This window comes from Oncorhynchus tshawytscha, linkage group LG11 (assembly GCF_018296145.1).
Source record: "Oncorhynchus tshawytscha isolate Ot180627B linkage group LG11, Otsh_v2.0, whole genome shotgun sequence".
NCBI lineage: Eukaryota > Metazoa > Chordata > Actinopteri > Salmoniformes > Salmonidae > Oncorhynchus > Oncorhynchus tshawytscha.
The window spans coordinates 38,551,952-38,579,310 of record NC_056439.1 but is presented as its reverse complement, the minus strand read 5'-3'; the positions used below and the strand labels follow the sequence as shown (position 1 = coordinate 38,579,310).

The 27,359-nt window shown below is 44.8% G+C and overlaps 1 protein-coding gene across 7 annotated transcripts in view; it reads right to left on the bottom strand.

Annotated features, from left to right (window-relative positions):
• LOC112261969 (palmitoyltransferase ZDHHC14-like) overlaps positions 1 to 27,359 on the bottom strand; it is a 75,563-nt gene that overhangs the window by 15,650 nt on the left and 32,554 nt on the right. For all 7 annotated transcript variants that reach the window (XM_042330095.1, XM_042330091.1, XM_042330097.1 and 4 more), the window contains 5 exons: positions 23,513 to 23,673; positions 8,474 to 8,629; positions 3,833 to 3,970; positions 2,497 to 2,545; positions 112 to 214 (listed from right to left, as the gene is read on the bottom strand). In XM_042330095.1, coding sequence (XP_042186029.1) covers positions 112 to 214; positions 2,497 to 2,545; positions 3,833 to 3,970; positions 8,474 to 8,629; positions 23,513 to 23,673 — 607 coding nt within the window. The remainder of the gene's footprint in view (positions 1 to 111; positions 215 to 2,496; positions 2,546 to 3,832; positions 3,971 to 8,473; positions 8,630 to 23,512; positions 23,674 to 27,359) is intronic.

The window sequence follows — 27,359 nt, the reverse complement described above, 5'->3', positions numbered from 1 at the left end:
GATGTTTTACACATGAGAACTTCAGCAATTTAAGAGAAATCCAGTTAAACACTAACCAATCCTCTTAACTTGTGAAGCAGAGAGAGAGAGTGTGTGTGTCCATGTACTCACATCTTCATTTGTGGTCTGGTTGGAGCTGATCAGGTATGTGTGGAATCCAGACAGCCCCACTATGGACCAGACAGAGAAGAAACACACCACCACCTCCAGCACAGTGACCAAAGGGTTAAGGAAAACCTGACACATACTGAGCTGTAGCATAGGACAGTGTAACAGGTGCATGCTCCTGAAACAGGTCTGCTTCACTCCCTCTCCTTGCCCCAACCTGGGCTCAAACTAGGGACCCTCTGAACACAACAACTGCCTCCCACGAAACATTGTTACCTATCACTAATGCAGGGGGGAAAAAAATACTTCAAGGTCTCAGAGCGAGTGATATCACCAATTGAAAAGCTATTTCACACCAGGTACCCTTTCTTACTCATAGACAGAGACACACATCTGCTCTCTTTCCCTCACATACATACAAACACAGAGTTGAGGAAAGGAAAGGGCAGTATTGACCTGCTGCCAATGCGTGTCCTTACTCAAGCTAGCCTGCCTGGCCCTCTGTTCACTTGACTGGAAACAGCATGGTAGTACAGTGGAACAGTGGTCTCAAAGATCAGGAGCAGCACTAGGAGCAGCAGAACCAGGAGCAGCAGAATCAGGATCAGAACCAGCAGAACCAGGAGCATCAGAACCAGGAGCAGCAGAACCAGGAGCAGCAGAATCAGGATCAGAACCAGCAGAACCAGGAGCAGCAGAATCAGGATCAGAACCAGGAGCAGCAGGACCAGGAGTAGCAGCAGATCAGAGTTAGAGCTGTATGATGGTATTTGATCATTTCCAGGGCTTATTTTGATTTTTTATTGTTTTTATTTTTTACCCCCTTTTTCGATCTTGTCTTATCACTGCAACTCAGGAGTCGAAGGTCAAGCCTCGCATCCTCCAAACCGCGCTTCTTAACACCCGCCCGCTTAACCCAGAAGCCAGCCGCACCAAAGTGTTGGAGGAAACACTGTTCAACTGACGACATGGGCAGCCTACAGGCGCCCGGCCCGCCACAAGGAGTCGCTAGAGCGCGATGAGCCATGTACATGCATCAATACCAGTATATTGTAAAATACAGTATACTGCCAAACCCTTATCCCAGTGAGAGGAGTTATGTAAAAGTGCTTCCCCTGGGCTGCTACTACTACTGTCATTATGTCCTGACTCCTGTGCCAGCCTTGCATACACACACAGCCACATGTATACATTTATTTATTAACCTTTATTTAACTAGGCAAGTCAGTTAAGAACAAATTCCTATTTACAATGACGGCCTAGGAACAGTGGGTTGACTGCCTTGTTCAGGGGCAGAACAACATATTTTTTACCTTGCCAGCACAGGGATTTGATCCACAACCTTTCGGTTACTGGACCAACGGTCTAACCACTAGGCTACCTGCCACCCATACATACACTAAAAGAAAAGAGAACACACACGGGCAGGTTAGAGTTAATCCAACTACCATCTCCTCCATGATGACTTTCTGCCCGCTCCTCTCTCAAGGACAAGCAAAGGATGTCATCGTTCACATACAGGAGACTGGTGAGATAGATGTTGTCAGGCCTCATCCCCTGCATGCCTTTTTAAAGCACTGTACAACATTGGGCTGCTGTGTTATCAGCTGAGCCTGCCACACGGTTCCTCACCAGAGGGCCTGACGTGCTGCTTATCTCCCTGAGAGAGGAGAGAGCAGCAGCATGCCTACAGACAAATGAAGCCCGACAGACAGAGAGACACACTCACACATCAAGCAGCCCGGGTGGCAGATTATAGATTACCTGGCCGGGCCACTGAAATGGAGAATACAGTCTACAGTTGTCTGGGAGGTGAGAGGCACAGAGAAGTGACACTAGTACACAGGGAAATCATAGAACAGTTCCATGCTGAGGATTTGCATTTTTGTTTGGCTTAAAACTGAAAAGCATTCCAATAAATAAAAAATACATATATTGTAATAACTATTTGATCTGGGCAGAAAAAAATGCCTGGCCCTAAAATCAAAGCAAAACTACTGTTCCTCTGCAGTTGTGCAGAGACTATGGGTTGGCTAGCAGTTAGCTTCTAGTAGTATTTTGAACAGTAGTGGCCACAGGGTCAGCCACAGGGTCATCTTCTCCACCCCAGGCGGCTGTCAACCTCTCGGAAGACACAAGACAAATCCTGCTGTTTGGAACACAACACAGAGATGGAGGGAGGATGGAGAGGGAGAGAGATACTGTACAGTGAGATCGAGACAATTTAGATGAGAGGGAGGGAACCACAGAGGCACCAGTTGGGACAGAAGTCATACACAGCAAAGCTGAAGAACAGGACAGGTCACAGCATGGAAGAGGCAGGGACTGGCAGGAGAAGGCAGAAGAGGAGAGAGAAAACATACACAACACCATTGTGAGAAAGGATATCTAGCAGGAGTGTCTTTGAGTGTGTTGAGGAACCCTTGTCGATGGGATCCTGCAGTGAGAGATGAGAGTTTAATAACGGTTAAACATTCTAAAGAATCTAAAACCTAAATCAAATCAGAAAAAAAACTTTAGACTGAGTAAGGTGAAAGGTCAGCCGCAGAGCTTGGCTTTGAATGGAGCGAAGCCCGATGTACTATAGGCTACTAGGGGATAGAGCACAATACCCTCTCAAAGCTGACAACATTTAACAACACCAGTTAGAAGGTCAAAATACCATGGCACCTACAATATATCTGACACTATGTTAGGGAGTGAGAGCCCCTCTCAAAAAGAGACAATATCATTAGTCTACAGTGAAACGTTTTGACTAATAGGCTAGGAATATGAGAGCAGCAGAAGACAACCCGTCTGTACTGGCACACAAGATACTGATAGTGATAAGCCTTCAGAGTATAAAGTGGCGTACAGCGCTCCCTGTGCTGTGTGTATGTACACATAATGATGCAGGCCAGATTGGTTATAATACGCCATAAACACTTAGTAGCTTTTTAAAAATTCAGTCAGCAAGTTTATGCTGAGGTTGAGCAAGACAGAGCGCACCCACTTTAATTGCCATTACATTTTAACTGCCATCTGGGATACAGGATAGAGAGGGGAGGAGAAGGAGCACAAACAAATACGGCCATCTAGCCTAATTCGGTCACCAGAGACATATTGATCTCTGTGCTGCTCGTCTCATCCATAACAGTGGCAGGTCTTTCTAGCTAGGTGCCCTCCACAGCTACTCTGAGAGGACTACTATAATTATATGGGATGTACAGGAGAGGGGCTTGGTAACCTTGTTATAGTGATGTGGGCAGAGTCAATATAACACTTTGTAAACAGAGCAGACTTCTCTTCAGAAGGAGACTAGCATTTCTATTTTGCCCACAGTCAAAATCAAGAGAAGGATAGAAAAGAAAGATCAACTGAAGAGAGAATTCTCTGTTGGTTAATTTGTGACTTCCATTGTTTTCTCTAGTTGTTTTCTCAGCCGTCATCCTCACCCACTCTTCCCCCGCCCTCACCCTCACCCACACTCTACTATCTGCTCACTCTGGGGGGGATGGTAAGGAGCCAGTATACTGCTGGGCTTCACAACGCCCGCCCACTTACAGCCTGCTGGCTCACTGCTCTGACACAACCAGAACCAGGAGGAAGATGTGTGTGTGTGTGTGTGTGTGTGTGTGTGTGTGTGTGTGTGTGTGTGTGTGTGTGTGTGTGTGTGTGTGTGTGTGTGTGTGTGTGTGTGTGTGTGTGTGTGTGTGTGTGTGTGTAATCATTGTCAATTACTTACGTAAGATGACATGTGTGATGACAAAGGCGAAGATGAAGATTGTGAGGAAGGAGAGGGAGAGGATGAACATGTAGAAGAAACGGTAGTTCCTCTTCCCAACACAGTTCCCCACCCAGGGACAGTGGTGGTCAAAACGCTCTGCGGAGAAAGAGAAGAGAGAAACTCACATTAAAGACACATTAAGCAAGTGCAATGATGCTTGGGAGAGAGATACACAGCGAGAAAGGGGGAGGGTGCAGAGAGAGCGAATGACAGAGAAAGAGACACAGATAGAGAGAATAAGGTGTAGATGGAATATTTATATTAAGTGTACTAGAGCTTTGGTACACTGCCTACCTGCCAGCGAGAGGAAGCTGGCTACAGTCAGGTACAAAAGGTAGGTAGAGGTATGCCTCTGAACAACAGCAGTATATTCAAAGCACCACATACCCACAGTATGTAACCCACATACAGTTCACCATTTCCACCTTGATGGCAAATTAAATGTTGCTATTTACAGTTAAAGTGCCTGTCCCTGGGGTGCACACACACACACCGCAGTGGGCCTTCTTGGCATCTTTACCATACTCCTACCTAAACCTCCCTGGCAGAATGTGAACTGTGATTATAATGGAAATTATCCACATCCCACATTACATCCAAATTACAGGAAGTGAGCCTTCCCTTTGAGCCCTGGCATGATTAGCTACTGTTTCAGACTGCTGCTGCCATTTCAAACAGGAGCTATTACACAGAGAGGAGGGAGGCTGTGTATCCACAGCCCAAATCTGCTGCAGAGTTAAGTGGGTCTGTGAATGAGTGGTACTGTAGGCACATGGATAATAACATCCTGAGAGACCTCCATTAGGGACTTGTCTGACTGTGTGAGGACTTGAAGCTGACAGGAGGCAAAGGACCATTATAGTAGAGTCCAGTGTGCCAGTACTGTTACCATGTAGATTGCCTCAGACACCACTCAGTACTGTTACCAGGCAGATTGCTTCAGACACCACTCAGTACTGTTACCAGGCAGATTGCTTCAAACACCACTCAGTACTGTTACCAGGCAGATTGCTTCAGACACCACTCAGTACTGTTACCAGGCAGATTGCTTCAAACACCACTCAGTACTGTTACCAGGCAGATTGCTTCAAACACCACTCAGTACTGTTACCAGGCAGATTGCTTCAAACACCACTCTTTCAATAGTAATAAAATACAAAGTCTGGTGATGACGCGGTTTGTGTGTGTTTGTACGCACGTCCGTGTGTGTGTGTTATTAATCTCACAAAGCCAGAATCCAGTCACAGAGAACCACTGTCAGGATTCAGTTCTGGCAACGTGCCTCCAAAATATGCCTGGGCATACATGAATACAATAGAATAAAAGGTGCATTTCTACGCTTAGCTTAGACATTTTGTGTAAACAATCTATATTTGGAACACTATCTAAATACACAGCTTTTGGATATTTGCCATTTAAATCTCAATGCTACGAGCTATGTAAAGATAATCAGGAATGTGCATGCTGTGAGGGAGCTGGGAGAGTAGCTTAAGGAAGAGAAAAGTAAACAGAATGTGATGAGCAGGGCTGTCACCGTTCTGGAATTTTGGATGGTTATTTTTCACCATTGTAATCGTTTGAACAGCAAAAAAAACTTGCAAATGTTCCTCTCCTCAGCTCTTCTCTGCTCCTGACTACATGTGCTGTTGCAGGGAGGTGTGTTACCTAGGCAACCGAAGGCACCTTGCTGAAACAACGAGCAACAAAGGTGTATGTTACCCTCCTCCCACGTTTCATGATTAACAACTCATTGTGTGATTGTGGTAAGAACAAGAACTCAAGTCCTTTTGCTCTCCCGATTTGGAATGCATTACCTCCCGAGAAAATACTCTTCGGTCATTGTCACGGTCGTGCATATTCCCCCTCAAGCAGACACCACGACGGCTCTAAAGAAACCACACTGGATTTTGTCCAAACTGGAAACTGCATATCCCGAGGCTGCATTTAATCTAGCTGGGGACTTTATTAATGCAAATCTGAGGGAAAAACGACCAAAGTTTTATCAACACATTGCCTACGTTACATGTTCATCGAGGACTCTTGACCATTGCTACTCCCCCTTCTGGGACTACAAGGCCCACCCCGCCGTCCCTTCGGCAAATCAGATCACGCCTCTATTCTGCTCATCCGTTCCTATAAGCAGAAACATAAACAGGACGTTCCTGTGGTAAGGAAATCCAATCAATCATTATTGTAATTAGCTCCGGTTCTCCATGACTGACGTCAGAAAGACATTTAAGTGTGTTAAACCTTGCAAGGTTGCTGGCCCAGACAGCATCCCTAGCCACGTCCTCAGAGCATGTGCAGACCAGCTGGCTGTAGAGTTTACAGTCATATTCAATCTCCCTACCTATAAGGTCTGTTGGACCTTACTTTCTTCAAAATGTCCACCAGGTGAAGCTGGTTGAGAGGATGCCAAGAGTGTGCAAAGCTGTCATCAAGGCAAAGGGTGGCTATTTGACGAATCTCTCAATATATTTTGATTTGTTTAACACTTTTTTGGTTACTATGTGATTTCATAGTTTTGATGTCTTCACTAATATTCTACAATGTAGAGAATAGTAAAAATAAAGAAAAACACTTGAATGAATAAGTGTTCTAAAACCTTTGACCGGTAGTGTATGCAAGAATGCTATTCATTGACTACAGCTCAGCCTTCAACACCATAATGCCCTCTAAGCTCAACACTAGGCTCAGGGCCCTGGATCTGAACCCTGCCCTGTACAACTGGGTCCTGGAATTCCTGACGGGCCGTCCCCATGTAGTGAAGGTAGGCAACTCCACCTCCGCTACACTGATCTTCAACACAGGTGCCCCTCAAGGGTGCGTGCTCAGCCCCATCCAATACTCCCTGTTCACCCATGACTGCGTGGCGATAGTGGTACCAGGAAAATAACCTTTCCCACAACGTCAACAGCTTCATTAAATAGTACCCGCAAAACACCAGTATCAACGTCAACAGTGAAGAGGCGACTCCAGGATGCTGGCCTTCTAGGCAGTTGCAAAAAAAGCCATATCTCAGACTGGCCAATGAAAAGAAAAGATTAAGATGGGCAAAAGAACACAGACACTGGACAGATGAACTCTGCCTAAAAGGCCAGCATCCCGAAGTTACCTCTTCACTGTTGACATTGAGACTGGTGTTCTGCGGGTACTATTTAATTAAGCTACCAGTTGAGGACTTGTGCGGATTCTGTTTCTCAAACTAGACACTCTAATGTACGTGTCCTCTTGCTCAGTTGTGCACCTGAGCCTTCCACTCCTCTTTCTATTCTGGTTAGAGCCGGTTTGCCCTGTTCTGTGAAGGGATTAGTAGACAGCGTTGTACGAGATCTTCAGTTTCTTGGCAATTTCTCACATGGAATAGCCTTCATTTCTCAGAACAAGAATAGACTGACAAGTTTCAGAAGAAAGTACTTTGTTTCTGGCCATTTTGAACCTGCAATTGAACCCACAAATGCTGATGCTCCAGATACTCAACTAGTCTAAAGAAGGCCAGTTTTATTGATTCTTTAAACCAGGACAACAGTTTTAGGCTGTGCTAATATAATTGCAAAAGGGTTTTTAGCCTTTTAAAATGATCAACTTGATTTACCTAACGTAACGTGTCATTGGAACACAAAAATCAGCCGTTTCCAGCTACAATAGTCATTTACAACATTAACAATGTCTACACTACATTTCTGATCAATTTGATGTTATTTTCATGGACAAATATTTTGAACGGTAGTGTATATTCCAGACTGGAACTAGGAACATAAGCATTTCGCAACACCCGCGATAACATCTGCATTTGCTAAGTATATGTACGTGACCAATACCATTTTATTTGATTCGTTTCGAAGAGGTTGAGAAAAGCCCTAGGTTAGTCACAGAATCTCAGACAGGCCAGTCAGTGAGAAGCCTAGAGAGAGCATGCTCACACTGCTTGTGTGGAAGAGAGAAGCAAATCCTCCTGCTTCTTCCTCTACTGCTTCAGGTAATGGCCTGTTTTTCCACTACAATGGAGGAGGATGGGAGAAAGTTGTTCAGCGAAAACAATGTCCCTCTGAGTGTTGTAAAAGCCCCAATCTCCCCACAACAGAACAGGCCTGGGGGAGGTGGGGTGATTCAGAGTGAGTTATGAAACAAGGGGGGCTACAGATTTCGTAATGACAGTTGTGTCATCTATCTTTCTCTGCTCAGTGTTAATGAGCCCATAAATCCCTAGCCAAATGGGGTCTCTGGGAAAAGAACAGGAGAACACCACAAGAGGGAGGCTGTGGCTCTGTGGAGGCTGAGCAGTGATCACTGAGTCTCAGGTGGGCCTGGAGAGAAGGCTCGAAGACCAATGCTTCATCTGTCGAACACCATAGAAGTCGATAGTCTTAACATTCCTAAGGAGGAATGTTACTCCCTGTGACATGACATAGCTTTTAGCTACATGTATATACAGAGCACAAACAAACATGCAGAAAACAAACACAAATTGAGACATAGAAAAATATCTGCACACATAGGCAAACACATTTGCACACAGGAGTACATACATACACACACACCCACTTCACCTTCAGTCCACCCACCCTCCCAGCATGTGTGGCCCACACAGTGACTCACCGACACAGTTGTCACAAAGGCTGCAGTGAGAGGCACGTGGTGGTCTGAAGATCTTACAGGTGAAGCAGTATTTGAGCTTGACCGTCTGCCCATTGATGACCACCTCTTTCGTCCTGGGGGGCGGCCGGTACCCCGAACTGGAGCCGTTGGCTACATCTGTCAGGGAGAATCAGACTTAAATCACTGGGAAATTAAATTGCAGTCTGCTACTTTTGGCAAACAATACACTTCAATCCTAGCCTCATTCATTGTCATGCTATTGAAGAGTTGGCTAGTTCCAAAACGTCGTGTATGGGAGGAGGGTACTACAATCCTGCACAAAGCTGGCACTGTAGAGCAGAACAGGGTCTCTGTCCATACAAGCCTCTACAGGAACCAAAGTGAAGTCAAAATGGAATGGTCACAATAAACTAGACCTATTTGTTAGTAGTGTATTGGTCATGTGAACAGCAGAGTGAACAGCCTTTTTAAAATCATTACTAAATTTATATCTGGCTCTGAATGCAGAAAGAGAATCAGCCAGAAAACTGTTCAGCACCTGCTGTCCTGACGTCACACGGAGACTGATCTATTCTGACCTGCTCAGAACAACATGCCCTTCACTCTGCACTCAGCTCACAATAAACGTCTCAGCTGGAGGAAACACCTTGGCAAGTCAAACAGGTTATTTTCTCAACAGAATTAAATGCTTTAATAAAATCCCTCACAGTCATAAATGTAGTAAAACGGCTTGGCAGCAGAGAGGATGACAATAAGAGAAATTACTGTATGGATGATTACGTAAAAAATATGATGTAGGGTTATCACCCATAAAATGATTATTTCTTTCAAATTTAGAGAAATATGTTCATTCAAAAGAGAGTTGCGTCAGGAAAACAATAATCCAAACCCCATGCATCTACACTATATGGTTCACCGTGGTGCTGCTCCGTGACAGAACGGCGCTTACTTTGAATGGCAACTGACAAGCTAACTTGTGGCTGCAGGTTTCTGAGTGAAAACATGGGCTTTTACTATTAGGAAATCCGCAGAATTAAAATATGCATATATATTTATTTACAAATTTCAATATCCACCCTCTGAGAAGACAATCTTTCTATTTTTCATTGTGTATTTTGAGTCTTTCCCTTTAAAATCGCCATAGAAAACAGCCCCTCAATGTGGATTGATCGCCAATATAGCCAATGAAAGCCAAGGATCTGGAGATGAAAATGACAGATCAATCAAAAATCTATTTGATATCCACAACATGCGTAAAGCTTGTGCTGTACCACATTCCAAAGCCAAATATGGAAGAAATTACAACCAAGAGAGGTGTGGCCTAAACTAGCAATGGTCACAGCAAATTAACGTTGTCATTTCATCAACACAACCACTATATTAAGGTTATAATACTGTAGAGAACAATGTAATGATTCATTGTATGTGATATATAATGACATGGGGCAAAGAAAATGTTTTGACATTCATTTCGTAGCACACTCTTGAATTGCCCCGTTTTCTCTACATTCTAGAGTCGTGAGTGAACGCCCTGTATGAACATAGGAAAAGCACAAAAGGTATAACTGCCAAGCTCATTTCTGAAGCCCACTCTCGTGTGGTAGAGTGTGTGGGAAAGAGTGTGTGTGGGTGGATCATTGCGTGCCTCTAAAACACAGTGGCCAAGCTGGAGTGGTGTGTGTGCACAACTCAACAGGAGCCCTCTTTTCAGCCCATGTTCAGAGTGATCAATGCACTCCCTCCATCCTCTCCTCCTGCATACATAATGAGGGATAGAGTCAACCAGGAGGTAAGTGAATGAGTAGGAGGAGAATTAACAACTCTACATCCGTCAGAGCTTCCAACAGAGAGTAGAAAGGTCAGGTGATGTTGCTGAACTGAACTGTATGCTATTCAGACTGTATAATGTACTGGGCTCAATAGAGGGATCCCTCATCATCGTTTATTTTTATTGTGTTGACGTCTATGGAAACATGTCCATAAATGCCAATCAAGGACATCAAGCTTCCTCTAAAATGAGAAGCGTCACAGCTTCTGTAATGACTGTATAAAAATCACATCTAGCCTCACATACATTTAACAGCTCCCTAGCTCTCCATGATGTGCACTTCAAGCCCCTGTCTGTGATGAACAGTGAATTAAATGTTCATGGACTGACAGGCATGGAGCCTAGACTGCTGCTGCTTCTTCTTACAAACATAAGTCACTCATTTCACTCAGCTAGACCACCAGCAGTGATGGGGAAAAAATCTATACAGTTAAATATCGCAATATTATAGCGATATTTGACTCCAAGTACATATATATTTTTGCTACTGTAGATAGCGTTAGCTAGCGCGAGTCGGCTGTACCTGCGCCAAAATTCCAGTATTTTCACCCTATAGCTTGTTCTCCATCTTCTTTTGAAATAGTGAACCAATATGTTTTCAGTGTTTTTATTTCCCTGATCAAAACTCATTTTCTCAATCCTTGGGCAGTCTGCCTAAGCACTTTTTCACGTTGAAACGGCAACATTTCTCTCAGCTGCATGGCAAAATGTGTGCAATTGAAGGAAATTAGCTTTAAAACCGATGGCCGACCACAATTATTGCCACGCCCACAACCCAAGCCCCCTTTTGAGCCAGAAAAGAACCCTGGTTTGGAACTTCAAATTGCAATAAAAATCACAGTATCGAATCGAAATACATATAGAATTGTGAGAATCACAATACATATAGTTTTGGCACGTAAGTGTCGCAATAATATCATATCATGAGGTCCCTGGCAATTCCCAAGCCTAACCACCAGCATCAACTGTAAAACACTGTCTGGCTACAACTGTATCAAGACGTACTCTAAGCTGAAAGATTAACAGACAAACAAGGAGGAATAACATTGAGTGTAGCCTAATCCTTTCATATTGTATTATTGACTGTGAAAAACATTCACCTACTTCTCTCATCAAAAAGATCACATCTAAAAACACACAAACACACCCAGGCAAATACTGAAGGCTCTAAATAGATGGAGCTCAATAGCTAGTGAGGTTAAAGATCATGACCAGGGCCCGTATCCACTAAGTGTCTCAGAGTAGGAGTGCTGATCTATGATCAGTTTTGTCTTTTACATTAGGTCATAATAAATATGATTATGGACAGATCCTAGATCCACACTCCTACTCTGAAATGCTTTGTGGATACAGGCCCAGGGCACCTGTATCCTCAGGCATCACATACAGCCAGATCTGCTGACAGCAGGTAGGCTAAACAAGTTGAACCACCTTTATAAAGGAAAGAATCACAACTAATTTCTCTCAACTTCTGTGAAAACAAGCCTCTAAATCACCCAATGATATGCTCCTTCTCCACTCTCAGTCACAACTATGAGTTTATGTTCAACACTTCAGATACCTCTAAGAGCAAAGCTTTTTCTGCTGACTGGTGGGTTTGTATAATGGTGTGATCCTAGCCAGAACATTCCATATTTCACAGAATGGATCTAGGCCTAACAGTAGTTTTTCTGTCTGAGACAGAGAGGATGGAGTTGGAACGAAGAAAGTAGTGATAAAGGGGTTGATTAGGGAGGGCAGTGGTACAGCTTAACCAGCACACAGAGGCAGAGCAGAGACTGAAGGCCAAAGCATCCAGCCAGCCCCATCTCGACAGGGTAGAAAGAACATGTCATTGCTATCCTGCAGGGATAGGGAGAGGATGGGGAGAGGATAGGGAAAGGATAGGGAAAGGATGGGGAGAGGATAGGGAAAGGATAGGGAGAGGATAGGGAGAGGATGGGGACAGGGTATTAGCAGATGGACCTTAGATTTAATAAGACCATGACCTGAGACATTGGCTGAGCCAATACTTGAGAGAGACACTGGACTTAAAACTATGAACAAAAAGAAGGGTAGCCTGTACAGACGAGTGCTTACTTCTGATTTCTGAAAGTCAAGTCGACATCACAACCAAGTAATGGGATAATAATAGGTGATATTTGTGATCTCGATTTTCCAGCATTACTTTCACACCCCTGGGGAGCAAAATATGAATAACCAGCAAAACATTCCAGGCCCTATCTTATCTTGACAAGCCATCCTCCATCTTTCAGACTGTGTGTGTGTGTCAGCCACACACAGGTCAGACTGTTCTCTCTTCAGGGGGCTCCAGGACTCATGGCAACTGTCTCGCCCCCATAAGACTGTCAGTCTTGATGAGTGTGTTAGTTTGGAGTTGTGTGCCCTTAGCAGTTGGCATCGACTTAAATCCTCACAATAGAGACTACTTTAAAGCAGACTCTGCATGAATGCACCATTTATATCACTGCAGATATGGGAAAGGGGACAAGGAGAAGAAGCCCTGTAATTTATGACTATTGAGGAGCATCCATTCTCTGTACAGGAATTCCCAGGCAGATGCTGTTGGTTCCTGTACGTCTGCATGATGAGAGGTAATGAGGCCCATTAGTCCCACAGGGAGACTAGGAGAGCACATCCAGACACACTATCCCTGAGTAAGTACTCACTCTGCCTCTCAGATACAGGCGTACTGTACAGTGGTCTGTGAGTGTGTGTCCCCAGTACGCAGAGGCATACAGTAGACAGGGGCCGTCAGTAACAGCAGAGGCCTACCCAGGCCACTAATTGCTCGACAACTTATGGCTTCCGTTCTCTCTTTGTCTGGTACCATTTGGTAAATTCAACTGGCTGCAATTACTATCCCAGCAGCAGCATCTCTATTCATGGGCCACGAGGCCCCATCCAAAAGGCCTCATCGGAGCCCTTTTATCGCTCATAATCCTCAAGACAGGCCAACAAAAAAAATGAGAAAGACCAGAGAGACAGGAAACCATCTTCCAGAGGAAGCCTTTGCTGGCTGAACATTAAAATGCAGAAATAGGCAATCAAAAGAGAGAAAAATATTATGTAAGGTGGGTTTTATTAAAATGTGTGTGTGGTATGTTTTCTGGTTGCATAACATAACTCCTGTCCTGGAAATCGAGGCTTTGGCAGTTATTTAAACTGTTCGTTGAAGGAAACTTTCCTCTTCAGTGGGTAACAAAGAGCAGGTTTCCTAATGAGAACACTGAGCATTTACTATGACATCACAAACACACTTCCTATTGCCGCAGGCACACACCCTTGCTACTTCCTCTCGTACCTCTGGGCCACAGAATGCCGTGTGTGCACGTGCGTGTCAACCACTGTAATAGCCAACCGCCATTGTAAAATTAAAAGGATAAGATGTGCTTTTCCCCCCCACATGACAGGATTACAAGGTGAAAAGGAATCCAATTAAACAAGATGAACTTTACTGAAGTGGAAATACAGCTCTGTAAAGTAGGGCTGAGTTATTTTTGTGTAAAAGGCTTTGTTTCTGGACTGTTTTAAAATCATTACTCAGCCCTAAGATGACAGCGTGCCCTAAAGGGTTCAGAGAGCTTTCTGCTCCCGACTGACTATGATGAAAACATCCTGGGATTCCATTCCACCCTGTTTTGCTTAGTTTTACCAATGAAAAAATGAGGGCTGTTTCAGTTCATTTCTGAAGAACTGGTTTCTATTTGTTCCCAGAGAAGAGCATCAGGTTTAAGGATGTGACGAGGGGTAAGGAAAAGGGAGTGTCTAGCCCACAGAGACCATCAATCTAGACTTTAGCCAGAAGAACACCTCGCTTCTCTTCCAACAGAGGACATAACTTTTAGGCCTATATTCCTACTCCTTCCCTTTCTCAACATTATAGGCCTGCAGCCTAACTGATATCAAGTTACAGGATTGGAGAAAGTATATTGGTGGAGACCTATCCAAGTTTTATGGTTTTTGGTAAGATTAACTCTGACTGGAAGATGAAAGGGGGGGTTCTCAGTGGTCTATGTCACCTTGGTAACAGTTTTGAATGTTAAGAAAGCTAAAAAGAAGTTGGGCAACAATATGCTATCTCATGACTGTTTGCGAGTTAGACAGATCAGTGCAGTTGGCCTTCGCTTTCTGATGTGAGACAAATGGTGGAATTGTGGATGTTCAATTAAAGACCACATGAACACTGGAAGAATAGACCTGTAGGTCCATTGAAATTGTGCATGGGATTTCATTACATCCCAGAGATGCTTTGTGAAACCAGAACAGAACATTACTTCCTATCTAAACAGTCAAACTTCTCCTTCCAAGGACATCATGAACATACTGTTTGATGTTAGCACATATAGAGATGTACAGACCACGTATGAAGACATGAATTAAGAAGAAATCCTGGTTGAATTCTGAATCAACATTTCACCATGGGGGAAGTCAGTCAGTGGATATTGTGACACACTGCTATATTCTACCCCTGCACTGACGCTGAGAAAAGAGACTGCTGTGGATGACAGAGGCTCCTACCACACACACACACACACACACACACACACACACACACACACACTTATCAGCACCTCTCACTCTCCCCATCTCTCTTCCCTGTTCTCCCAGAGCATCTCTCCCCTCACTCTCTCCCTGTCAGTTAATAACCACCTCCGAGTGCTTTAGAGAGGAGCTACAATGGATTAATGCAGGGTGGCTGTAAAGAACTCCACAAGCCCACTTACACAGATCAGATCAAGTGGAGGCCTTTAGAACCTCCTTTATTCTCCAACCGGCCATTGTTCAGGTTCAAACAATGGGGCCAATGTAGCAATTAGTGTTGGGGGGGGGTTACATAGAGTGCTATTATTTTAGATGATATAATATCAATACTTTGACTCCAAGTATCGGTAGCGTAACTTGTTCTCTATCTTTTTAAATAGTGAGCCAACATGTTTTCAGCCATTTTATTTCCATGACTGATCAAAACTCATTATCATGCTCTCTCTTGTCCCTCTACAGCAGACATATAGTGAGCAATGTTTAGAACATAAAATCGCAATTAAAATCCCAGTATCGAATAGGAATATCTACCTACATCTATATATACAATCCTGAGATACGCAATACATATCGGCACATAAATTTCATGGTACCTGCCAATTCCCAGCATCAATGTGACAGTAGTGTAGCAGAACACAGTAACGTAGGCTGTGTTTTAAAGCCTTACTGATCAGATGTTTTAAGTGAGATTACCACTCATTTGGTAAGGACTTGAGGCCGTCTCTGTTGAGAAAGTTTGTATTGAGTCCGTGTGTATGGCAAGCAGTTCCTCACTCTGGTTCAGCGAGACGGGTTCCACGTCCTCACTCTGGTTCAGCGAGACGGGTTCCACGTCCTCACTCTGGTTCAGCGAGACGGGTTCCACGTCCTCACTCTGGTTCAGCGAGACGGGTTCCACGTCCTCACTCTGGTTCAGCGAGACGGGTTCCACGTCCTCACTAACTGAGGCAGTCACTCAACCCTCTCCTCCTCTACCAGAGCAGCTGTCAGTCAGACTCTAGAACCGTATCTAGCCACAAAATACTAACTCAAATGTTGCCAATATTATGCAGGAGCAAAGAGACAAGGTTCATCATTGTGAGTTTTATCTTGATAGAAAACTGTGTCAGTCAATCTACTTTGTGATGTTCTGTATAAGACCGTGATGCATGCCCAGTCACACCATGTGACTGAGGAGGAAACAGTTTGGAGCACATCCCCTGAGGGCTAAAGACATGTCTGACAGGCAGACAAGAGTACTGTGGTGAGACTATAACCCCGGTTCCACTGCTGTGCCTCTCCTCTGCTCCGCCTGTAACAGGATGGTCTGTCTGCCAGTGTGGGCAGGAGGAGAATAGAGGGATAGAAGGGTGGGAGGATGGAGAACGATGGAGAGGAGAGCTGTAAACTATAAGTAGAGTTGAATGCATTTGATTGAATGCATTTGTCGACAACACACAGCATGCACTCACACGTACAAACACACAAACATGGATTGTTTGATTTCTCAGCAGCATTGACGGAAACGCTCAAAATAATCATATAGGGTCCAGTTGCAGCCAATAAGAACCTTAAATGTCAGTGAATCCTCATTATATTCCTCTCCATCATACACACACACTGGGATATGAGCAGGAGTTTAGCATGGCCACTGGCTTTAGAAACATCCTCTGACATTTACTGGCTAGCCTATCGCTAGGTCTCTGGCTCGCACAGCAGAAGAGACATATCCTGCCTGGTTCCGGTAATGAAAGCCTTTGAAGTTGGCATGCTTCCGCCTGGAGGATGCCAGTCTCTCAGTCTCTGCAGCCATGCCACGTCTGACCAGGGCCTGCACTGCTAAATATGGCAGACAGACAGACATGATGCATGGAAAGACGAGCTGCAGTAACAACAGTGGTGATCGATATACTATTCCTCAGTTCACAGTCACACTCAGAGCAGGGACAGGTGCTCATTGACTTACACAGCAGGCTTTATCCGCTGAGCCCTTTCCTCAAAAGAAAGTTGAGGACAGGACCGAGCAGGACTGAAAACACAACACTTCCTATAATTGGACACAAACACTGCATCCCAGACATAGGGAAACATTGAAGAGGCACCTTGTCCTGTCCCATTCAGTATGTAGTTTCACAACAGATCAATACCAGAGGTGAACTTGAGCCCTGTACCACTTTGAATAGAAGACAACAGCATTACTTATTAATGAGGGTGCTGGGAATAAAGGAACCAGCAGTTCAGTTGCGGTCAAACATTATTTCACCATGTGAAGAGCTCACAGCACATGCTCTGATAACATAAGCTGAACAACGTAACACAAGCACTTGATCACTTGGCTACATAGCTGATGCCTGCAGGACTGTCCATTAATCACGGTACTCCATTCTGTTTATTTATTTTATCTGTCGGCCCCATCCGCGAACTCAGGCTCTGTGTGTAGTTAATCTGACCCTCTCTGCCTAGTCATCGCCATTTTTACCTGCTGTTGTTGTGTTAGCTGATTAGCTGTTGTTGTCTCACCTGTTGTTTTAGCAAGCGCTCCCAATCAAGACCTGCGATTACTTTATGCCTCTCTCAAATGTCAATATGCCTTGAGGAATGGCACAACAATGGGACTTAGGGTCTCGTCACGTTCTCTGTGCATTCAAACTGCCATCGATAAAATGCAATTGTGTTCATTGTCCATAGCTATTGCCTGCCCATACCATAACTCCACCACCATGGAGCACTGTCCACAACATTGACATCAGCAATCCACTCGCCCACGTCTGCCATCTGCCTGGTACAGTTGAAACCGGTATTCATCCGTGAAGAGCACACTTCTCCCGCATGCCAGTGGCCATCAAAGGTCAACATTCTCCCACTGAAGTTGGTCAGGACACCAAACTGCTGTCAGGTCAAGACCCTGGTGAGGATAATGAACACGCAGAAGAGCTTCCCATAATCTTTGGTCGTGCAAACCCAGTTTCATCAGCTGTCCAGGTGGCTGGTCTTTCATGATCCAGCAGGTGAAGAAGCTGGATGTGGAGGTCCCCCCACACAAAGCCATACACATGGTCTGCGGTTGTGAGGCCGGTTGGACGTACTGAAAATGTTTCTAAAACGACGTTGAAGACTGCTTATGGTAGAGAAATATTCACTCTCAGGGATGCTGGCCTTCTAGGCAGAGTTGCAAAGAAAAAGCCATATTGACTGGCCAATAAAAATAAAATATTAAGATGGGCAAAAGAACACAGACACTGGACAGAGGAACTCTGCTTAGAAGGCCAGCATCTCGAAGTCACCTCTTCCCAGTTGATGTTGAGACTGATGTTTTGCGTAACTATTTAATGAACCTGCCAGTTGAGGACTTGTGAGGTGTCTGTTTCTCTAACTAGACACTCTAATGTACGTGTCCTCTTGCTCAGTTGTGCACCGGGGCCTTCCACTCCTCTTTCTATTCTGGTTAGAGCCAGTTTGCGCTTTTCTGTGAAGAGAGTAGTCCCACAGTGTTGTATGAGATCTTCAGTTTCTTGGCAATTTCCCACATGGAATAAGCCTTCATTTCTCAGAACAAGAATAGACTGACGAGTTACAGAAGAAAGTACTTTGATTCTGGCCATTTTGAGCCTGTAATCAAACCAACTAATGCTGATGCTCCAGATACTCAACTAGTCTAAAGGCGGCCAGTTTTATTGCTTCTTTAAATCAGAAAACAGTTTTCAGCTAAGCTAACATAACTGCAAAAGGGTTTTCTAATGATCAATTAGCATTTTAACTTCTCTACGGTAGTGTAGATTTTGCTGTGATCTGATAGGGGTGTCAGTGGGCTGACTGAACGCTCTGAGAGACTGGGTTTCGGTCAGTAATAAAGTAGGGCCTACAGTAAGGCCTACTACTGCCAAGGGATGTTCTATAGGTGTACCCCTCAAAGCCTACCATGGACTATGTACATACCCAGCGTGTGACAGAGCTGCAGGAGATGTGACCCATTTTGTTGGTTATGTTCTCGTAGTGGTGTCTAGGGGGCTATATCTCTCTCCCTCTGTGACCCAGTCCCTCCATTATTCCAGAAGAACCAGATCCATGACTCAATGTGCCTATATTTAGTCATTCACTCACCAAACATCAGACCTGGTCCTGTGAACCCACGGCTCGCTACCTTCAACACGGTCTTTCAAATGGAATCAAACTAATTAAAAACAACAAAGAAACAGAACCAAAATACAGTTAACAATAAATACTTTTGGATGAGATACTATGTTGTTATCTCATCTCTCATATGCCCAGGAGTCTGTTTCAAACATAAACACTGCTAGACAATGTCGGCTTGTAAAAATAAAAACACAGAAATTTGAGTTGAAGTGGTGGCTCTATCAGCCCATTTACTGACGGGCTGCCAGACTCTGGTATTTTCCCACAACATATTAACCCAGGCAGACAGGGAGATGATGACATGAGGCCGAGTTGCCAGTGAGTTTCTAGTCTGTGTCGGCACAGTTACAACTCTGTTAACACTGACAGTTAAAACCCATCATCAGCTTCATGACACCATACGCTGTAAAGGAAGCGACTATTTCATACCAGCAGCAGAGTGGGCTATGGAATGCTAATCAATCCAGCGAAGATGAGCAGACAACAAACCATGTTATGTCAACACTGCATACTCACACGTTCTCCTAATGCTGTGAAGCAAACAGAGAGAGCACCACTAATAAGAGAAAACAAGGCTTGCTCCTCTGCAGACAAGGCCAGTCTTCTCCTTAGAGACTTGCTGTTAGTGTGTGTGTGTGTGTGTGTATAGTTATATAAGGATGCTGCACTACTAGTGGAGAGGAAAGCATGGCTGTCTGGGCTGTTCTGAGGAGGAATGGGAACAGTACAACAGTCAGCCTGAGAAATACAGTCTGGAAATGTGAGGAATGAGCCCTGACGTACGTGTGTGTGTTTGATGGAAAGGGAGATGGAAAAGTTGGTGACCGAGAGCAGGCCAGAGAGATTAATGCAATATAGTGAAAGAAAAAGAGGGGAAAGATAGATCCAGGAATGTGAAGATGGAGTGAAGACCGAGATAAAACAAAGAAACAGAGTGAGTGAGCATCCAGAAGAGAGGATGCCAACTCCTTGTAGGAGCTGGATCAGGGTAAGTGCTAACAGATTTGCTCTAATGCATCTGCATATCATCCAGCCACACCATGAATAGAGCATTACAGTGGGCAATGGTTGGGGGGGGGCAGAGAGTCGGCATTTAAAAGGGTCAATCAGCAGTTGCTACATCCATTTCTGGACTTGTAAATTCATTATTATTACTCAAGAATATAAACTTATAAATGCTTCATGATCTTGGTTGAACTGTCCTACCCCATCAAAACCCAAAACATAAGATTGTTTTACTCCAATATTCGTAAACAGTAAGTAAAGTAAATGTTAAAAAATGAAAAGCCTCAAAACATGGTTAAAGCTATCATTTTGATATCATCGATGGTCAGTCCTTGCATCCATAGCAGCTTATGAATTTGGGAATGATTACATTTCTCCAGACCCATTCTTCAGCTTTTTACCAAAACACTGGCAGTGAGTGTGCTTTGTTGTTGTTTAAAAAGAGCTGATTTAACCTTTAACATGGCTTTTTCCTCTCTCCTCACTATCAGAACAACCAGGGATCTTTTTCTGTCAGTGGGTTGAACCTGGGATTCCTGAAAAAAGAGCTATAGCCTGAGGTAGTTGTATGGGTAGCATTAGTCAGGACTGCAGCTTTCACAAACTGGAGGAATGCTCTGTACTTGGCCTGGATGGGTGCCCTAACATGCTCCTAAAATCATCATTGTGCAATAGCTGGATTCAGAGGTTTCTATCAAGAAGAGGTAAATATACAGTTCTGGCTGGATCTAGGTAGCTGCAAATCAATGCTTGGTACACCACTACAGATATACCCTTGGACCTGGGCAAGAGGCAATTTGTTTGGACGCTGACAATGACAAACATGGGCATTGTAGTGGTAGGTGCTCCTGGGATGGACTACAGAGCTACTACACTATAGGAACATGGGAGACGTAGTTTTGAAGAGGTGTAATGGGCTCAAGTTCCCACAGCAGATGCAGGGCAGAGTTCATTCAGAGTGCATTCTCTGATACCACACACGTTGACATTAACTGAAGGGGGGGGGGCAGAGCGAGTGCTACCATGCCTCCGCTCCCTCCCAAAGCTTAAGTCTCCAAACAAGATGAATTAAAAACACCACTCTGTTGTTTAACGAGGGCCTGAAGAACAACTCCTGATTCAGACTCCTGACACAGATAAGAGCATAATACACTGTGTATACAAAACATTAACAACACCTTCCTAATCTTGAGTGGCACACCCTTTCTCCCTCAGAAAAGCCTCAATTCGTTGGGGCATGGACTCTACAAGGTGTTGAAAGCGTTGCACATGGATGCTGGCATATGTTGACTCCAATGCTTCCTACAGTTGTGTCAAGTTGGATGGATGTCCATCCTTGATAGACACAGCAAACTGTTTTCAAATGTTCTTGAAAAACCCAGCGGCATTGCAGTTCTTGACACAAACCGGTGCGCCTGGCACCTACTACCATAACCAATTCGAAAGACACTTAAATATTTTGTTACCTTCTGAATGGCACACACACAATCCATGTCACAATTGTTTCAAGGTTTCAAAATCCTACTTAAACCGGTGTCCTCCCCTTCATCTACACTGACTGAAGTGTATTTAACAAGTGACATCAATAAGGGATCATAGATTTCAGCTTGTCAGTCTAATGAAAAGAGCAGCTGTTCTTAATGTTTTGTACACTCAGTATCTCTAAGGAGTTAATGTATATAGATTATCATATAAGAGATTCACAGTAGGAAAGTACAGTAGCTAGGTTTCACCAAAAGCTGCTTAACATGAGTCTATCAAAAGTGAGAGAAACGATATTAGGCATATACTTCCAAATGTATTTATTGGTCTTAAAGTTGATCACGTCTCGTATCAAATGCGAGGTCTCAATGAAAGAGGAAAAAAACAGATTGCCCGCCAGACAGAGAGACACTTGAACAAACACCAACCTACAATACCATTTCTATATTTCATCCTCAGCCTCATCATCATTATCATCCAGGGAAGCTCCAGACTTGGCAGCTTCTATAGCTAAGCAAAGCTTCATTCCACAGAGCAGCTCAGAACGGCTCTTCTGGTTTAGGTTCTTCTCGAGAGGCTTACAGGAGACCGAGGAGAGCAAAGCTAGGTTTGACTGTGTTTGCTCTCAGTTCTCTCTCTCACACAGTTGTGACTCTGGAGATGTCAGAGGAGTAGGAGAGTTCCTCCTGGCTCAGCCCACAGCAGCAGAAAAGACTGTCAGAAGCTTGCTCCATAATGAGACTAGATGACCTTTGACCTGCCAGGGGACAACTGGCACACCACCGCCCGAGGGGGAGAGGCATCAGTCAAAGCTAACAACATGACCACTGGTCTGGGCATAGCAGGTGGAGGTCAGGGAGAGAGGGAAGGGGAGAGAGACAGTGAAAGATATGGTGAGGACATGAGAAGGAGGGAGACAGGGAAAGGAGGAGTGGAAAAGAAGGATGTGTGTGAGATACGTGTGGGATTGAGTAGGGACATGACGAATAGAAAACAAATTGGTCTCAAGGCGAGTCCATTTCAGATGGTTAATAATCATTGCACCTGTACTACCATTACTGTACCTTAATTACACCTCGCAATGTTTGCATTTCCTCGTTTAACTTCTAAAAGTATTGCCATACAGGACTTTGCTGCTGTCGCTTGCCTTTCTCTGCCATTTTTTCAACTGTTAATGACGATGACGTAGTAATGTAGGGTTGACTCTAAAATAACGGATTCCTCAACTCCTTGCACATCGACTCACGATGTCGACTCCCATTTCTGAGTGTCAAAATAGGATTCCCCTAAGAATCGACTCCTGAGATTCAGTATTTTTAGGATGGAGGAGACTGATTAGTTTGCCACACTTCCGGGAACACAAACACTCACATCTTTCAAAGCAAGGAACGGAGAGAGAGGAGAGGGGCACAGTATAGGCAGGTAGGTCACCAGGCATACAGAATCAGAACTGTGCACTAGGCCCATCGATCTTCAATCAACAGCAATGGAATTCTGTACCTAGCAATTTCTTGGCTTGCAAAATCACTCAACAAGGCCTATCATTAGTGATTAGGCTTTAAAGATGAGCGAGATGCAACAGTTTGCTCTCACAGTACCTGCGAACGTGCATGAGTTTGTTCACAGTGTGGTAGCCAGGGCACTAAAACAGAGGAGAAGTTAGTTTCACGCTTCAACGCTCTTAGTTGTTGCTGAAATTGACCCACTATGCCAGGGCTATTCAACTCTTACCCTACGAGGTCCAGAGCCTGCTGCTTTTCTGTTCAACCTGATAATAATGAATTGCAAGCACCAGGTGTCCCAGGTCTAAATCAGTCCCTGATTAGAGGGGAAATGATCAAATGCAGTGGAACTGGCTTCGAGGTCCAGAGTTGCATTTGAGGGCACTATGCTGTTTACTTTCTGCAACAATAAAAAAAGGTTAGGGATTTCCCTTATAATGTTAAGGATCCCAATTTGGTTTAAACGTTTTAATGTTCACATCCCTAGGAGGGAGTGTTTGTGGACAGGGATGATTGAGAAGGAGGGATAAATACACTACAAAGAACTAATAGAAGTCTTCTTACCGATCTGTCTCTCCAGGTCTGCAGCCTCGTCAGGTGTAGCTCGGGGCAGGACCCCCGGGTCACTGAAGCTCGTCCTGAAGAGAGTCCCCAGCACAAAGACAAATAGCACCCCCCCTATCACTGGGATGGCTGGGGTGAGCTGCACCGACAGGAAGGGACAGCTATGGGAAAGAAAGATAAGAGAGGCAGAGTTAGACTCACAGATCCTCAGTGTATGCAAGTTCTGAAGTATTCAGAGTAGGCTGCGCTAAGTCAAACATACGACTATCATGAGAATCGTCGGCACGTGTTTGCTGGCCAAGAAAGTGTCGTTTCGGAAGTGGATATAATTATCCTCCACGCCCAGCCCCATTTCAAAGCAGAGCGTAGATATTAGATATGGAGACTCGTGACCTCCGTTTACAGACAATTATCCGGACGCCTGTCTCTATCCCACCCCCTCAGCACCCTCCTCACCCTGGGCCAGGGCTTCCCCAGTGTCTGCCCTGTAATCTGATCTAATGACAGATCATTGAGTTTTATCCCGTTAGTTCGGTCTGATCTTGCAGGTACTTATTACTGTAATCGCTTTATCATTAGAGCTGATATGGCCAGGCCATGCACTGTCACTTCCGATTTCATTACTGACGAGGAGCCGGAGGGGGGGCAGATGTGAGGCATTCCTTGAGGGGGATATTAATGAATGTGTGACGTGGAGTCCTTATGGTTTATCAAACAAACAAAATGTCATTCTGTTACTTTAAGTCGGACACTTACTATGAAAAACTGTACTATAGAGTTGAGCCTTGCTCAAAAAGTTCTGTACCACACTAGCCCATCTGAATGATGTGACCACTGTAGCCCAGGAATAGAAGGACGAGGAACAGCACCTGATCGGACTGGTAAAACCGTTCATAATTTCAAACACACGTCAAAAAATGTCATTATCAAAAACGCTCATCATTGAACTGTCCCCAAATTCACAACATAGAAGGAGAGGTGATCCTAAACATGCTTTAGTCTCTCAGAGAGGATGGATTGTTATGAGGCAAGATGACATGGACCAGGGCACAGAGAGGTGAGGATTATTATTATTATTCCATTAGTATGATGTTCAACAGCAGGAGGGAAGATGCCTGCAGCGGGAGGACAGCAGTGCTGCCGTTCACAGAGTACTTACGCTCTCATTCATTGACTGTGGTGTGAAAGTCAATGCCAAGCAAAATCACATTTGATCATAAAGGCCAAGTTAGGGACACTAAAAGGAAGTGATAGGTTGCTGAGATTGATAAGTGGGAGAAAGGTAGCATACATCCCTGTATGTGTAGACAGAGGCGAGAGGGAAAATTATCTATAGTCATGTTTACATCAGTGTTAGTTGGCACTATGTGAGAACGATACTCAGAAAGGCACTGGAGCAACGAACCGCCCTTGCTGCCTCTGCCTGGCCGGTTCCCCTCTCTCCACTGGGATTCTCTGCCTCTAACCCTATTACAGTCACTGGCTTACTGGTTCTCTTCCATGCCGTCCCTAGGAGGGGTGTGTCACTGACGTGATCTTCCTGTCCGGGTTGGCGCCCCCCCTTGGATAGTGGCGTGGCGGAAATCTTTGTGGGCTATACTTGGCCTGGTCTCAGGATGGTGATTGAAGATATTCCTCTAGTGGTGTGAGGGCTGTGCTTTGGAAAATTGGGTGGGGTTATATCCTGCCTGTTTGGCCCTGTCCGGGGGTATCATCGGACGGGGTCACAGTGTCTCCCGACCCCTCCGGTCTCAGCCTCCAGTACTTATGCGGCAGTAGTTTGTGTGTCGGGGGGCTAGGGTCTGTCTGTTCTATCTGGAGTATCTCTCCTGTCTTATCTGGTGTCCTTTGTGAATTTAAGTATGCTCTCTCTCCCTTTCTTACTCTCGGAGGACCTGAGCCCTAGGACCATGCCTCAGGACTACCTGGCCTGATGACTACTTGCTGTCCCCAGTCCACCTGGCCGTGCTGCTGCTCCAGTTTCAACTGTTCTGCCTGCGGCTATGGAACCCTGACCTGTTCACCGGACGTGCTACCTGTCCCAGACCTGCTGTTTTCAACTCTCTAGAGACAGCAGGAGCGGTAGAGATACTCTGAATGATCGGTTATGAAAAACCAACTGACATTTACTCCTAAGGTGCTGAACTGTTGCACCCTCGACAACCACTGTGATTATTATTTTTTGACCCGGCTGGTCAGCTATGAACATTTGAACATCTTGGCCATCTTCTGTTATAATCTCCACCCAGCACAGCCAGAAGAGGACTGGCCACCCCTCATAGCCTGGTTCCTCTCTAGGTTTCTTCCTGGGTTCATTGTTTGCTGCTTGGGATTTTAGGCTGGGTTTCTGTACAACACTTTGTGACATCAGCTGATGTAAGAAGGGCTTTATAAATAAATTTGATTGATTGCCCTGATTGGAGAGTGAAGTTGTATTTCTCCATAATTTCACCCAATCACTTTTCCTCCATGTTTTTGGTCTGATAATATAGATTGCTGCTGCCTGCTACTATGATAAATCACACAGCAAGAACGTTTGCTATCAAGCTATAAATGTGTCAAATATCTTACAAGCGGGGCAAGTAAAAAATAAAAAATGAAGTAAAAATAATGAAAACGCCGAGTGACAGAAAACTTGTCTGCCTGCTGCAAGTTGAGGGACACAGACACACACACCTAAATTGCAGTGAGAACGTGCAATGAGGTATTTTGCCCACATCTACTTAGGCATATCAAAAAACTTTTTTTCCCCCCCCCGATCACCAATATCATCTGATCCGACTATAAACTGTACATTTACAGATACGATTACGAGTATGGCCAAACCCTACTAGGTATGCAAAGATATTGTGAATCAGGGAGCATTGGTGGATTGACTATTCAGCAGATTTATGGCAGAGGCCTGTTCCATCACCATTCTCCAGATGGCAACACCTTGGGAGCCTGGCCATATCCACGATGCTACAGAACCAGGGTCGCTGCCAGGGTCAGAAGGTGGGAGCCAGCACTCCCACCAACCTGGCCACACTATTATAAGCCTACCATTCTTTGGTGCTTGAGTGGAGGATGGGAGTCCAAAGCTGAAGCTAAGGAAGCAACAATGTTCAAACACTGGCTGGTAAAAAAGTAACCATCTCAGTTTTCAGATGATCTCAGGTCGACTAGCATAAATTCATGCAGCCAAAACTTCAAGAATTGTGTGATGTGAGAGGTGGGTATTGATGCAAACAGTGTAACTATTCCCCCCGCAAGGCAATCAAACAAGCTAAGCGTCAGTATAGAGACAAAGTAGAATCTCAATTCAACAGCTCAGACACAAGAGGTATGTGGCAGGGTCTACAGTCAATCACGGATTACAAAAAGAAAACCAGCCCCGTCACGGACCAGGATGTCTTGCTCCCAGGCAGACTAAATAACTTTTTTGCCCGCTTTGAGGACAATACAGTGCCACTGACACGGCCCGCAACTAAAACATGCGGACTCTCCTTCACTGCAGCCGACGTGAGGAAAACATTTAAACGCGTCAACCCTCGCAAGGCTGCAGGCCCAGACGGCATCCCCAGCCGCGCCCTCAGAGCATGCACAGACCAGCTGGCTGGTATGTTTACGGACATATTCAATCAATCCCTATCCCAGTCTGTTGTTCCCACATGCTTCAAGAGGGCCACCATTGTTCCTGTTCCCAAGAAAGCTAAGGTAACTGAGCTAAACGACTACCGCCCCCCGTAGCACTCACTTCCGTCATCATGAAGTGCTTTGAGAGACTAGTCAAGGACCATATCACCTCCACTCTACCTCACCCTCTCACCCTAGACCCACTCCAATTTGCTTACCGCCCAAATAGGTC